We start from the raw sequence: 14,670 nt of genomic DNA on the forward strand, positions 1-14,670 counted from the left end.
AGTATTGGAGACCACAGTTGTGCCCCAGGTCAGCTGAGACCCAGCTTTGGGGGATTCCTGAAAACTTGGATGCCCAAAGAAACCCTGAAGTGACCAGTCTCCCAAAGTCACCCTGGGCTTTCCCAGACACTGGCCATTTACTGATGGGAAAACTAGCAGTGATCACAACCCTGAACAGAAATTGTTTGCTGGGAGCTGTGGCCACTGTTTGTAGAGCTTGGCCTTGTTGGTGACTCTGCCACTCACGTTTACAGTTGCCCTGAAACCTTTGCTCTGAAGAGCCCCGCCCCACTCCCAGTCCTGAGGACCCGGCTGCCTGGCTGCCTGCTCCGTCAGACTCCATTACTTCCTGCTGCAACCACCCAGAGCCTGCAGCTGAATGGACAAGGTAAGTGTGGAGAGTTCTTTTCTGGGCAGCTACCGAGGGAAGTGACTTTGCACGTGTCGTTTACCAGCTGTTTGCAAAATGGGCAGTATATTCCTAGAGTTGAAAACACTGGTTTTCAAACCTTTTGTTTTCCTTCTTGAACTCACTTTTAAGCTGGACAGCCAGTCACCTCCATCCGTTCTCGTGTACCAATGGAGTGATAACTTGAGGGTACTGTTTACAATATACATTGTAAAGTATATGTGGAGGGACTAAGTGTGCATGTGCTTTAGCAATTGGGGCATAAATGATGCATATTGAGATTGTAATGCATAATTGTCTTTAGGTATAATTACTGCAAAATTAAAGGCCAAAAACTACAGTTGAAGCAAATTCACAACACTAGTCCCTTTAAGGTTAACCAAACAAATCACAACTAACTTGTTCACGATGGAGGTAAATTAACAGTACGTTGTCATTAAAAACAAGGACAGCAGCTGTAGAAGACCTTGCCCCACACTGACAGTAGACTAATGACAGAGTTTCAGCCCAGAGAGTGTCCGTGTGTGGGTGAGGCTGGACGTCCTGATGGAACATTCAACTCGAATCCTTAATAGGATTCTGGTAGAGCATTGATTTTGGTTTATGAATCCCAAATAGATTAACCTTTGATAATTGACTTAGTGAACTGTTAGTAAGTCTCAGATGTACATAAAAATGGGAGGGTATGGATTTGTAAACAGTTTGCCCAGTTTGAAGGGAAGACTTGCTTTCTTGGGTCAGTTCGAGGCCTGCCAGGTGGGCGGGCCTTCGGTAGCTTTTGAGAATCACTGGTTGGAAGGCTCTGGAACACATCTGGATTATTATTTGCAGGGGATTTAGAAGGCAGGAGCAAGAGATGAGATCTGAGCACCAGGGACATTTGTTCCAGCCCTCCTGCAGTGAGAGTCTGTCTGGACCTCAGGAGAAAGTGGAGCATTCTAGCCTGACACTCCCAGTAAGGTTAGCCTTGAGGTCTGTGGGACTTGGAAACTTTTCACACTTACTAATTAAAAAAAGTAGTGAAGATGGACATTGTTGACTCACAGAAGAATTACGGTATTTTATTTGTGGCTAGAATATTGAATGAGGGAAAGACTAAGAAGCAGTCTGCCAAGAAACCCAGCAGTATTGGTCTCCAGCGGTACTGGCCTTGTAGTCTACGTCAGAAAATAACACTTCACAATTGTGTAGCACTTCCAACTTCTCAGAATACACCTGCACATGTTACTCTAATCTGGAAGGGAAGTTGTGATTACCGAGTTGACCAGAGGCAGTTTGCAGCTCTCTGACCCCTTTATTCTCCTTTCGTGCCTCAGCAGTCGCTTTTGTTCTCCTGGGGCTCGTGTCCCTCCTAATTTCTCCTTTCTCTCTTGTTCTTTCTATTCACTTTCTCAGTTATTGCTTTAATAGTTGGCCCAGGCCTTGATTATTCTTAAAATGAAACTATGGGACTTTTCAGGGTTACTTAGAGGTGGCTGATCCTGAGATCAAAGTCTAATTCAATTTAGATCTTTTGGGTCTTTTTTTTTTAAAATAAATCCTCACTCAAGGACATGCCTGTTGATTCTAGAGAGAGAAAAAAGGAGAGACATTAATGTGAGAGAGAAATATCCATCAGTTGCATCTCCTATGCATACCTGCAACGTAGGCAAGTGCCCTGACTGGGAATAGAACCTGCAACCTTTCAGTTTAACAGATGACATTCTAGTCAATTGAGCCATGCTGGCCAGGGCTAGATCTTTTAGGTCCTTTTGAAAAAAAAGAAGTATTTGACTTTCGAGTGAGTCAGGTAGAAGCCTTCATGTCAAGCTCCTTCACTCCTGGATAAATTGCCCTTGGTAAGTGGGTTTATGAATTGTGAGTGACTCATGCATCGCACAGGCTGTCTCGTGTTTCTAGACTCACTGAGTCAGCCAGCCACCAGCTCACCTGGGTCTTGGTTGTCTAAAGTTCAGTGTGAACTGGGAGAGCATTATGGGTTGAACTGTGGCCCTTTTCCTCCCCACCCAGCAATTCCAATGTGGAAGTCCTGACTCCCAGGACCTCAGAATGTGGCCTTATTTGGAGATGGAGTCTTTAAAGAGGTAATCCAGTTAAAATGAAGTCAGTAGAATGAGTTCTAGTCAAATATGACTAGTATTGTAAAAAGGGGACATTTGACCACAGAGACAGACAAATAGAGAAAAGGCATGTGAAGAGACAAGGGGGAAGATGGCTACCTACAAGCCAAGGAGAGAGTTTTGGAAAAGATGCTTCCCTCACCAGCCCTCAGAAGGAGCCAACCAACCCACTCGACAGCTCGATCTGGGACTTTTGGAGTACAGGATGATGCTCCAAGCAACTGAGGGACCCCGCCGGGGCTGTTCACACATTTTTGTACCAGATCCTGTGCTAAATCTTGAAGACACAAAAATAAATATCAACAACCAGTTCAACAAAGAACCGTGACCTCCCGGATCTGTGTCCGAGCAGACCTCATTTTACTGTGCTTTGCTTTATTGCACTTTGCAGGTGTTGCTTTCTTTTTTTTACAAACTTAAGGTAAGAACCTCACCACCTGCAAAAAGGCTCTTAATTAAAGTATTTTTAATTAAGATATGTACATTTTTCAGACACAATGCTACTACATACTTAATAGACTATAGCATAGCATAAATATACCTTTTATATGCACTAGAAAACCAAAAACTTCACGTGACTCATTTTATTGTGGTGATCTGGACACGAAGAACTGGAATATCTCTGAGGTATTCCCGTAATCTCTCATCCAATTCAAACGGGTGTCTTCTGGCATCCTCCTGGGGGCCAGGAAGGGCAGCTGTGACACAGGGGACCACAAGGCTGATCAAGCAGAGCAGAAAGCCGTCGGGGGTAAAATGCCAACCCGTCAGGGGACCTGGGAGCAGAGCCTCTCGACCTCTTGCTGGAACACTGACTGGGACCCACCCATTAGAACAGAAGTACAGTCCCAGTTAGGCTACAGGCACTGCCACTGAAAAATCACTTAGGCACAATAACCACTGAGCCACACAAGGAAAGATTTTAGTTAAGTGGATCTTTCTAGAATGACTGCAGTCATTGGGTGGGTTGTTGACTTTCTTCTTCAACATGGACCTTTTACCAAGTTCCTGAGACAAAACAGATTTATATGCTGCCTCTGACTCCTGCGAGACCTTCTCACCGGGAGCAGAAAGACTAACTGAGCCATGGGCTGCACCTCCCCACTTTAAAAACATGTTCTCCGGGTTTTGAAAAGCAAATTTCCCCAGGAAACACTTCTTCACAGCAGTAACTCCCCAGACTATATGTTTGGTACTCTGTAAATTCCATAAGTAGTTTGCATGTTAGAGGCAAGATGACACTCAGTGTTTACTTTGAACATAAAGGGACAGGGAGAAGAGATAGTCTTTGTTCAAGGCATTGCCAGTTACCCATCCATCAGAAATCTGTGGAGGGTTTACTTTATTCAGCACTGTGCTGAGCCCCAGGGTGATGGAGCAGGACAAGAGGGGAAGGTACATACTACATACAAAGCACGTGACAGCTAGTCCTCAGTAAGCTTCCGGTCTCATGGGGTGTTGTAGGTCAGGTTCCCTGGGTTTGAGATGGATTTGGGAGCAAGAAGTTTACCGGGGAGTGTTCTCAAGGACAACACCTGTATGGGACTGGGAAGAGGTGGGGGTTGGACTGTGATGCAACAGAAGCATCAGCTGATCCCACAGGGAGCTCTGGAGCTGAGCTGGCCCTTCAGAAATGTCCCGAATTGAGGCAGGGGAGGTGTGTCTTTGTGCTCTCCATCCAATGTCATTGGATGCAGGCTTCTCCCTTAGAAGTCAAAGTAAACTTGGACCGAACAATACCTCCTGTGGACAGAAATTCATGGGAGGGACTCAGCTATGAGCTTGCAGCAGGCAACGAACCCAAAAGTTGGGGAAGTTGTGCCTTGTCCCTGCAGGTGTGAGTGGCACACCACGAGGGAGTGTTACATGACAATACAAAGCACAGGTGACACCATGGTGTGGCAACAAAGGTGCAGATGTAGCAGAAGGAGCATTCAGGAGGGGGAGAGATCACATGTGGTGGGGAAAAGGGAACACTTCCTGAGGAAGCTGGGGTCCCTGGAGAAGAGCAAAGGGTGGAGCGGAGGAGGAGGGAGAAGTAAGAATCTGCAGTCACCTGCTTGCCCAGCTCTTTCAGAGTCAGCAGTCCCAATGACCAATCATGTCTACCTGAAATATTTCTTAGTCTCCTCTGGCTCAGGAAGCCCCTGATTGCGCTGGTAGAGAGCTGCCCACCTGGATCTTTCAGGCGTCTTCACTGACTGCTCTGCTCGTGGACCAGCTCGCCCAGCTGAGCGATCCCTGTTTGGTCCAGGAGCAAACCCATCGAAGGCGACCCCAGCATTCTGAGCCTAGATGATGCTTTGCTAAGATAGTGCCTCTCATTGTGCAAACTTTTTGTTACTACTAAGCCTGGTTGTTCACCCGTTTTTTGGAGTGTGGGTGTCAAAGCTGGTGAACTTAGAGCCACCTTTCTGCGATCAGGAGGATGAGAAAGTGAGGCTCCACTCTCTGGCAAGGCCAAGGGTATTTTCATCAGTTTGGGGATTTACCTTTCTGCTTGAGATGCCTCCAGGCTAAGGGAAACATTTTTTTCATGGATTTACCCCTCCCCCTGCGAAAAGCAGTAGGTCTCCTTTCCCATTTCATAATTTTGCTCAGCTACACACCTTGAAATTCTCCATCTTCAGGCAAAGCAAAAAACTGCTGTTCAGAAGCTGAATAATGGTTTCCCTCCCAGTGCTTTGCATACATTTGTATACTCCAACACACAACGTTCAATGCCATGGTTCCAAAGCATTACTTCAAGCAGGCAGAGTTAAACAAACAAAGCAAAGCACTTTAGCCCTGTTGCAGATAGGGCCTCATTTTCCTGCTGGTCAAATACAAAGGTGAATCTCACACAATCGTCTGTATTTGCTAGGTCCTCCCATGCCAAGAACCGCTGACTCATACATCCACTCCCGGCTAATGCCCCCATTTCATTATTGGAAACTGCCTCTGCTGTGGAAGCCAAAGCTATCCTCTTGGAGAAAGAATGTATTTAGAGGGCAGTTCCCTGGAGGACATTGTGGGGCAACTGCCCAAAGTACTCACAAATATGGAGTCTCCTAGGGAGCCTGCATGCAGCAAACGATCAAGAATAATGTCCGACATGCTACGCGTTCTTCCAAGCCTGCTCTGTTCCCTTCTACCTCTGGGGAAGGATAAGCTTCTGGCCTCATGATGGCTTCCTTCAGGGAAGTCCTTCCTATCAGCTTCTGCTTCTGATCCTGCCCTGGCACCACAAGCCCAAGAGAGATGGTTCAAGTCCATACAGGAATGAGCACAGTGCTGCTGCCTGAGCCCTCGGTCCCCTCTCCTGTGCTTCATCTACTGTTGTCCCCTCTTAGCTGCAATTTTGCTTTCCACAATTTCAGTAACTCAGGATCACCTATGGTCTGAAAATGTGAAATGGAAAATTCCAGAAACAGACAATTGCTAAGTTTTAAATTGTATGCCGCTCTGAGTAGTGTGATGAAATCCCGTGCTGTCCCACTCTGGCCCTCCTGTGATGTGGGCCATCCCTTTGTCCAGCATCTCCACACGCCATGTGCCACTTACCACCCGCTAGTCACTTAGGAGCCCTCCCGGGTATCAGACCAACCCATCACAGAACTTGTGTTCCAGCAACCCTTGTCTTACTTAGTAATGCCGCATTTACATAACTTCTATTACAATGTATTATAATTGTTCTGCTTTATTATCAGTTATTGTTATTCATCTCTTACTGTGCCTAACTTATAAATAAAGCTTTGTCATATGTAGTACGTATAGAAAAAAACTAGTATAAATAGGGTTCAGTTCAATCCACTGAGAGTCTTGGAACAAATGCCCCACAGATGGAGGACTGCTGTATTAAGATAAAGCATTTTCCATCCTACAGTGGACAGCAGACTCAAACCAGTTTCTCAGCGTCCTTATGGGTTGGGCCTCCAGGGCCACTGTGATAACTGTAATAACTGTGCTCTCTGGGGTCAACCAGCCAGGCCTGTATCCAGCAGGAACACAGGGAGCTGGACCTACAGCTAATCAGTAGCTCTCAGATCTGCCTTCACTGGTTGGTTCCAGTCACCAGCTGATGGAATAAGCTCTGCTGGTGTCTTTAGGTGTCTAAGGAGGGAGTACAGCCCATCAAACATCCAGGCTGAGTGCTCAGGGCTAGACCTCCTTTTCTGTCTCTTGCTTTCTCTCCTCTCCCTTACCATGGCCAGGTTCAGGTTCTAGTGGTCTCCAACCAGACAACTGAAGTGCCTCTGGGCTCTGCTTGGTGCAGTTCAAACCACACAGTGCTTCAGGCTTGCTCACGGGCTGTGCCCCTCAACAATTTTCAGTGGCTCTGGAATGTGCCTTCCAAGTGAAGGATGCGTTCTACTCCACTCGCCAGCTATCCAGCCGCATTCCCCATCTCTGACTTCCTAGGTGATGCTCCAGGAACTACAGGGGAGGAGGGTCAAGGCTACTACTAAACAGCTCTCTTGATCCTGTGGGTGGAAAATGGGGCTAGGCGGATTTCCCAGCTCCTCATGACATTGTCAAGGTTGCCCATGGAAACATCAGGGCAACCACGAAAACAGTGAAATTAGGAGTTTCCCAGACCCATGAAATCAAGAGAATTGACCCTTGAAGTCACCCCTACAATTTGGGTTGGCCAGGACTACTGGACGATGAATGGCGGCGCTCCTGACGGCAGGGCGGGTGTACACCAAGGATCCCGTAGACTGGTTCCGTGAACTGCCACTCTTGGCACACTTAATAGAGAGTGTCCGTTTTAGCAATACTATTACTGCCGTCATTTCAGTAACCACGATTCCTGGCAAGGACCATGCCTTCTTTCTAAGGGCAGATTCCTTTTAATTCAAAATTCCCCTGGTGTAGAGTTAGGGTAAGGTTTCTGAGGAGACCGACTGCAGTGTGAGTGACAGCATGAGGGATGAGGATGGAAGAGGCAGTTTTTCAATCCAACTCCCCTGGATAACTGTAGCCATCATCCTACCCCATCTGTGTGCCATTTACCCACCTGTACGGCTGCACGTGCTCTAGTATTTGTATTATAAAACATCAGGGCAGGGCGGTCAAACAAGTTATCCTATGAGCCAAGGGCATCTCCGTCCTGCCTCCAAGTGTTCTTCCAGCCATGGGTGTGTGAACCACTCCGCTAACATAGGAAACTAACTTGGGCCAGTGATTTCATCCTCTTCCCCAGTCTTTTATTAACATTTCTATTGGGACAGGAGCACACCTGCCTCTCCCTTTCCTTCTTTCTCATTGGTAATCCTGCAAATGGGTAATAAAGTGGTCCAAAGAAGGTAATGGTAAGAGAGAAAGCCACACGTTTGGGTAATTTTGAAATTACAACTTCAAACAATCTCTTGAGTAATGAGGACAAGTTGCATAACATTAGAAATATGTCTGCTTTTCCTGAAATAACCAAAGTCTTTCATGCCGTATTCTTTAATTCTAGGAACTCATATTTCCTATGGGGAGTTGCTGTCTTATTCTTTCTGGTTTTTAGATTTGTTATTTGCAAAGAACAACATTCAGGTTTTAGAATTATGTTAATGCTCTAACACTGTCTTTTAAAAAAATACTTTATTTTTAGACTGGACAAGGGAGAGAAACATCAATGTGTGGTTGCCTCTCACATGCCCCTACTGGGGACCTGGCCCACAATCCAGGCAGGTGCCCTGATTGGGAATGAAGCCAGCAACTCTTTGGTTTGCAGGCCAGCACTCAATCCACTGAGCCACACCAGCCAGGGCAAACAGTGCCTTTTTAAGCTTAACCTTCTAACCTCTCCAATAGATTTCACTGTGCTCCCCCACAAACAAGCTGCCCCATCCTCAGTGCACTAACAAAAATGTAACAAAGGAGTTGGGGCATGAGTTGTGTCTCTCAGAAGATCTTTTAAATGGCTATTTTCCCAACTATGTTGGGATCTGATTCCAAGCCTGTCAGAGCCAGGCCCTTTTGGCCTCAACATGCATATTCTGTCCTCTCTCACCCACTGCCCATGCTCACAGGACGGGGGTGGGAGGGGGGGCGGGAGAGAGGAGAAGGAGGAGCAGAAGGAAGAGAAACAGATATGCTAAAGGTGGTTTGCTTTTTAGGGAATTCAATATCAGCTTTTTATACTTTTGAATGTAACTCTCCATCAAGGTATTGTTAATAATTAATAAGGCAATACCCTATAAATATCTGTATTAGCTACTTCACAAGATTGTTGTAAGGCTACTATTAATATTTAATATGGTCATGTTACCTTATTTAAGGTTTTTAAGGTATTATTTAGATCTACCTCACAGGATTCTAGTGAGAAATAAACATAAGTATATTAAGTGCCTGACACATCAATGATAGTTGTGAAATAGTAAATATTACTGGTACCGTGAATTTGGTAGAAATGTGTTCTCTAATGCTAAAGGCAGACAGACCTGAGTTCATAGACTGTGAACAAGTTATGTAAAGTCACAAAGCCTCACTTTCCTCATTTATACACTGTATGAAATAGATATTACTTCCTAGTGTTGTTATAAGGATTAAATATGCTAATGCTATGATATTTAGCATTACGCTTGTCATGTAGAAAGTGCTGACTGAACATCGTTATACATCAGTGTTATTATGAGGTCTTTATTATCCTGTTTTTGTTTAGCATGTGCTTGATGTCATCACACGTTTCCTTCTTAGTGACTCCACATGCCTTCCCCACCTTTGGAATAGCTGTGCTTTTGAAACTCCAAAACCAGTTTGGAAGAATTCCATTGGATTCCTTTCTTCTAACCCTCATTGAGTCTATTTTTATTACATTTCCCCTGTAAGTTCTCTAGGTCCTTTCTCTTTGCCATTATTATTTTAATTTAGAGCACCCTTGAAGCATGACCCATCATTCAAACCCAGTACATCTTGTAACTTGGAAACTCTTTTTTGCTCAGTAACAGTCATACCCTTGATTAAAACCATGACACTTGACTCAAGGGGGCAGTTGTTTTCTATTATCTTGCATGCCCTTCAGTGTGGGGGCGACTTTTCCTGCAAGTCCCCCCTGTCTACCACGGATGAAAGTAAACAAGACATGGTCTGCTTGGGGAGGAGAGGTGACTGATCCCTCAAAAGGGAAGGGCCTTGAGCAGTGGCCAGTTTCTCAGGGGAAAAAGGCCAGGAGCAGCCAGTTTCTCCAAGGAAAAAAGGCCTGGAGCCCCTCCCTCCAGGAGCTTTTATTGGGTTGTAATACACAGGGATACAGGGCAGCAAGGATCAAACTGTAGATAACATTTCAAAAAAATCTGAGGGCTTAGTCTGAGTCAGAGTCTGTCAGGAAGAGAGTTTTGCAGAAACTTTTAGGGTTTCCTGCTCGGACCCTTAACATATGAATAAAAGCACTCTTAGCAGAGCAAATTTTACAGGTTTTTCAGGAATTCTTTGTGATGCCAGATTTTTCCCCGCTGCTCCTCTCTGGCAAGACAAGGAGCTGTACCCCTGCCCATCAGGTAGTCAGGCTTAAGTGGATTAGAGCCAGGAAGCACTTCTCCCAGAGTACATGGGGATTCGGGCTGTGTCATATAGCTGGGGGGCAAGAGTCCATTGCTTGCTGTTTGTTGCAGCCCCCCGAGTCCTTCCATGATGGCCTCCCAAGTGATCATGTCTGGCTTAGGTTGCCCCTCCTCTGAGGGGACTTACCCGTCAAAAACATAGACCATGCTTTGGGGGCAGGGAAAGGAAACTGAGGCAGCATCTGCTATCAGAGACAAGCCTTCACAGAGTCTCCTGTGGCTCACATTCTGGAGGTCACTCACTCATCCTTAGCCATGGGGGGTAGAGTTACAATTCCTGAAACCAGGCAGAGTGGTCCCCAACACTTGAGCCCTCTATAACCATGAGTGAGAACCCCACAGGGAGAATCGCTGCTCCCCAAATCAGAGAGGCACACAGGTGAACACAGATACTCATACTTGTCAGAGCAGAAACTCCTGGGTAGAAACCTTTAGAGGACCCGGTACTGGGGTAAGAAAACCTGAACTATCATTGATGAATTGTTGGAGCCTCAGTATACACAAGTTCGAGAGATCCAGGGGGACACAGTCATAAGGGGCTCCCACACTTTTGAGAGTTGTACCTCTAGGAAATCTACCAGGTTGTCACAGTGACTATCAGGAAAAAATGCCCTCCTGTTTCTGGCAGGATAAGGAGAAAAGAAACCATTCTGAAATATCCCATGGCATCCGGTCTTCTTAATGAGCCCATGGACTTTAAAAGGATAATAAAGAAATACTAGGGACAACTTTATGCCCACAAGTATGATAACCTAGATGAAGACAGCCTGCCAACATATACACAAAAGACAATCTGAATAGGCCTATGACTATTAAAGAAGTCAAATCAATCATTAACCTTCTAAAGCAGAAAGCACTGGGCCCAGATGAGTTCACTGGGGAATTTTACCAAACATTTAAATAAGAAATCATACCAGCTCTGTACGAACTGTCACTCATTGCTGGTGAGACTGTAGAATGATACAGCCACTTTAGAAGACAGTTTGAGAGTTTCTTACAAGACAAAACACACTCCTACCATACAATCTAGCAGTCATGCTCTTTGGTATTTACTCAACAGAGTTGAGAACTTATGTCTACATAAAAGCCTGCACACAGATGTTTATAGCAACTTTATTCATAACTGCCAAAACTTGGAAGCAACCACATTGTCCTTCAGTAAGTGAATCAATAAACTTGTACACCTTGACAATGGAATGTATTCAGCACTAAAAAGAAATAAGCTATCAAGTCATTATAAATACATGGAGAAAATGTTAATGGAATCACTAAGTGAAAGAAGTCAATCTGAATAGGCTACATACTCTATGATTCCAACTATATGACATTTTGGAAGAGGCAGAACTATGGAAACAGTAAAAAGATCAGTGGTTTGCCAGAGTTGGGAAGAGGGAGGAATAAAAAGGCAGAGTACAGAGGATGTTTAGGGCAGTGAAACCATTCTGTGCAAATGCCGCAGTGGTGGATACACGTCATTATACGTTTGTCAAAACCCACAGAGTACACAGCACCCAGAGCGAACCCCAGTGCCAGCTATGGACACGGAGTGATAATGCTGTGCCAGTTACATTCATCAGTGCTACCAACCGTACACTCTGATGCAGGATGTTGATAGTGTGCGCGGTTGTGCATGAGTGGGGGGAGGGGTTACATGGGAACGCTGTACTTTCTGTTCAGTTTTGGTATGAAACTAAACCTGCTCTGAAAAATAAAGTTTGTTGAACCAATGATAAAAATAGTATGTTCATGCAAGAATACAGAGAACACAAGTCAGTCTTTAATACCATTCACTTTGACATTCGTCTCTTTTTCCAACACTTGGTTGAAATAAATAGTGTTTAAGTTTGAGACCCCTTCTGAGATCTCAAGGTTGGGTCTTCCTAACACCAAATGCCAACTCTGGGCAACCTTTATCCTCTTTGGCTTTCGTGGCTTTATTTGTAATGTTCATCTCAAAAGTTAAAGATATTTCTCCATCAGTCGTAGCTTCCCTACAAACCCATTATAAGCCTAAATATTTTTCATTTTAAGAATACATGATAAATGAATTGTGGAAATTTACATCCCTTGGTGTATTTATACTATGTGATCACTAAAGTAAATGTACCTAGAAATATGTATATAGACATTGATATTAGACAAACGTTATTAGAAATGCTAGGTCTTGAAAACCCACTGAGTAACAATTCCAAGTTGTACAATATTACACATAGCATACTATTTTTGCATTTATTCATATTTATTTATGTTTTAATGACATTATTTCTGCAAAGTATAAAAGCACAATAATATTTAATAGTACACTATCGGAAAGGAAGAAGGAGGATGGGTGAGGTAGAGGAAAGAACACAGGGACTTCAACATTATCTTCAAAGTTTTCAAAAGAATCTCTTATGAAACTTCTGTTTTTCTTCTGAAGGGCCATGAGGGGCAAATGTTTCTTAAGTTTCCTGGTAATTTTGTAAGGCGATGCTTGCCTGTGTCCCCATGTCTCTCTTTCATACCTAATTGGGGCATTCTGATATTTGTGAACTTAATTTTGTTCCCTCTCTCTTTACCATTACAACTTTATAGGCAGTACCCGTGAAGAGTCTATTTAGAGGTAATTAGGCCTAGGGTTACATGGCAGTTCTGCCACTTATTAGTGGTTTGGTGTCAAGTCAGTTATTTAATTCTGTTTTTCTTGTCTGTAAAATGGTGGCAGCAAAAATATTCCTCTCCGGTGGTTATGAGGTGATATGTGTAATAATAGCAGACACAAAGCTGGTACTCACTAAATGCTAGTTTCTACAAAATAAATAATCTTCTCTCTTAGTCTCGGAACTATCTGTGTTTCGAATAAGTGAATGAATGGATGCCAGAAGAATTATGTAGTCAACAATGGAGTAGCTATAATGATAGCAGGCTAGAAATTTTACCCGGAAATGTAAGTAATTAGGTAAAGCACCAGTTAACAGTTCATGAACATGTGGATTTTAGGTGATGAGTACTTTACAGCACACCACTGAAGAGGAGGCTGATACATCACTGTAAGATGTGCGATGCAAGAAATCGATCAAGTCGTCACTCCTAGCCCGATCATACGCGGATGAGTCTAGTTATGTCACGTGACATAGCACGGAGATTGCCTGTATTAACAGAATGGAAGTCAGGGTCCAGAGTTACTAAGAATAAAATGGAGGGTGAAGGCGGGGAGTTTTAAAAGTTAAACAGAAAGCCCTGGCCACCTGGCTCAGTTGACTGGAGTGTCATCGGTGCTCCAAAAGGTGGTGGGTTCAGTTCCCAGTGCGGGCACATGCCTAGATTCAGGGTTCTAGGAGCAAGGGTCAGGAGTGGCCCATCCATGTGCCATCTATAGATCTATAGATGTGCCATCTATTACATCTATGTAATAGATGTTTCTCTCTCTCTTCCTCTCTCTCTAGAATCAATGAACATACCCTTGGTGAGAATTAACAAATAATAATAAAATAAAAGTTAAGAAGGTGTGTTGTGGTTTTGAATGTAAGAGCAGCTGTGGTTAATATGTGATCTTCTGAAGGAGCTAAGCGATAGACAGATAAGCCCCTTAACAAACCGGTATTCAGAAAACTCAGAAAAGTAAGTCGTGTTCCCCTTTTTGACTGCTTGAGGTGGTGAGGCCCCCTGGAACAGAAAGTGCCTAGTAAAATACTTTTCAAAGTAGTCAGGTATTTCTCAAACTATGGTCTAGCTCACCGATAAGAAGCAAATGGGTATCACATGTCTCCAGAGGACACATTCAGGAAAGGACACATCAGTTATGTAGGATTCTAGCCAAAAATGCATAACCCAAATCTAATCACTAGAAGACATTAGCTAAGCTTACAATATGGGGTATTCTATAAAATAGTTTATTTGTAGTCTTTAAAAAAATGTCAATGTCATGAAAAAATAAAAATAGGCTGGGATACTGTTCCAGATTAAAAGAGACAAAAGGGATATCATATTAAATGTAGCACGTGGTCCCTGGCTTGGATCCTGTAGGGGGAGGGAGGGAAAGGCTGCTGTAAAAGGCATTAATGAGGCAATTCACGAAATTGGAATATGCATTGTGTATTCGATAAAAGCATCTTAGCAATGTTAAGTTTTCTGAATTTGGTAAGTGAAGAGGGGCTATGTAGAGAGACTATACTTATTCTTAGGAAATACACACTGAACTTTTAAGGAACAAAGAGGCATGACATGCAACTTATTCTCCAATAATTTAGAAAAGAATTATAAATAAAGACAAATAGAGTTAGAAAAAAGCAAATGCAGCAAAATATTAAACACTGATGAATCTTGATAAAGCATTCATGAGGGTTCTTTGTACTGTTCCTGCAACTTTTCTGAACTTTGAAATCATATCAAAATAAAAGTTAATTTAAAAAATTGCCCATGGGTTCCACACCTGAATCAGAATTCTCAAGTGAGGACAAGCTAAAGATGCAGATTCATAGTACTGCCACTGAATCAGAAATCCTGGGGACAGAGCCTGGGAATGTTCACTCAGAAAACTATTCTTGGTGATTGTTATGCCTCCTGAAGTTGGAAAACCACTGGAGTGAACTTCAAATAACTTTTCTAGTTTAATCAACTAGATGCCTCA

At 43.7% G+C, this 14,670-nt stretch overlaps 1 protein-coding gene across 1 annotated transcript in view; it reads left to right on the plus strand.

Moving 5' to 3' along the window:
• The first annotated feature begins 296 nt into the window (after positions 1-296).
• Positions 297-14,670, plus strand: part of LPGAT1 (lysophosphatidylglycerol acyltransferase 1) — a 102,648-nt gene continuing 88,274 nt past the window's right edge. Inside the window, exon 1 of the mRNA XM_037136941.2 lies at positions 297-388. Within this exon, the coding sequence (XP_036992836.2) occupies positions 380-388 (9 nt within the window). The 5' untranslated portion in view covers positions 297-379. The remainder of the gene's footprint in view (positions 389-14,670) is intronic.

This window comes from Artibeus jamaicensis, unplaced genomic scaffold, assembly GCF_021234435.1.
Source record: "Artibeus jamaicensis isolate MK-2021 breed Jamaican fruit bat unplaced genomic scaffold, CSHL_Jam_final contig_2170, whole genome shotgun sequence".
Classification (NCBI taxonomy): Eukaryota; Metazoa; Chordata; class Mammalia; order Chiroptera; family Phyllostomidae; genus Artibeus; species Artibeus jamaicensis.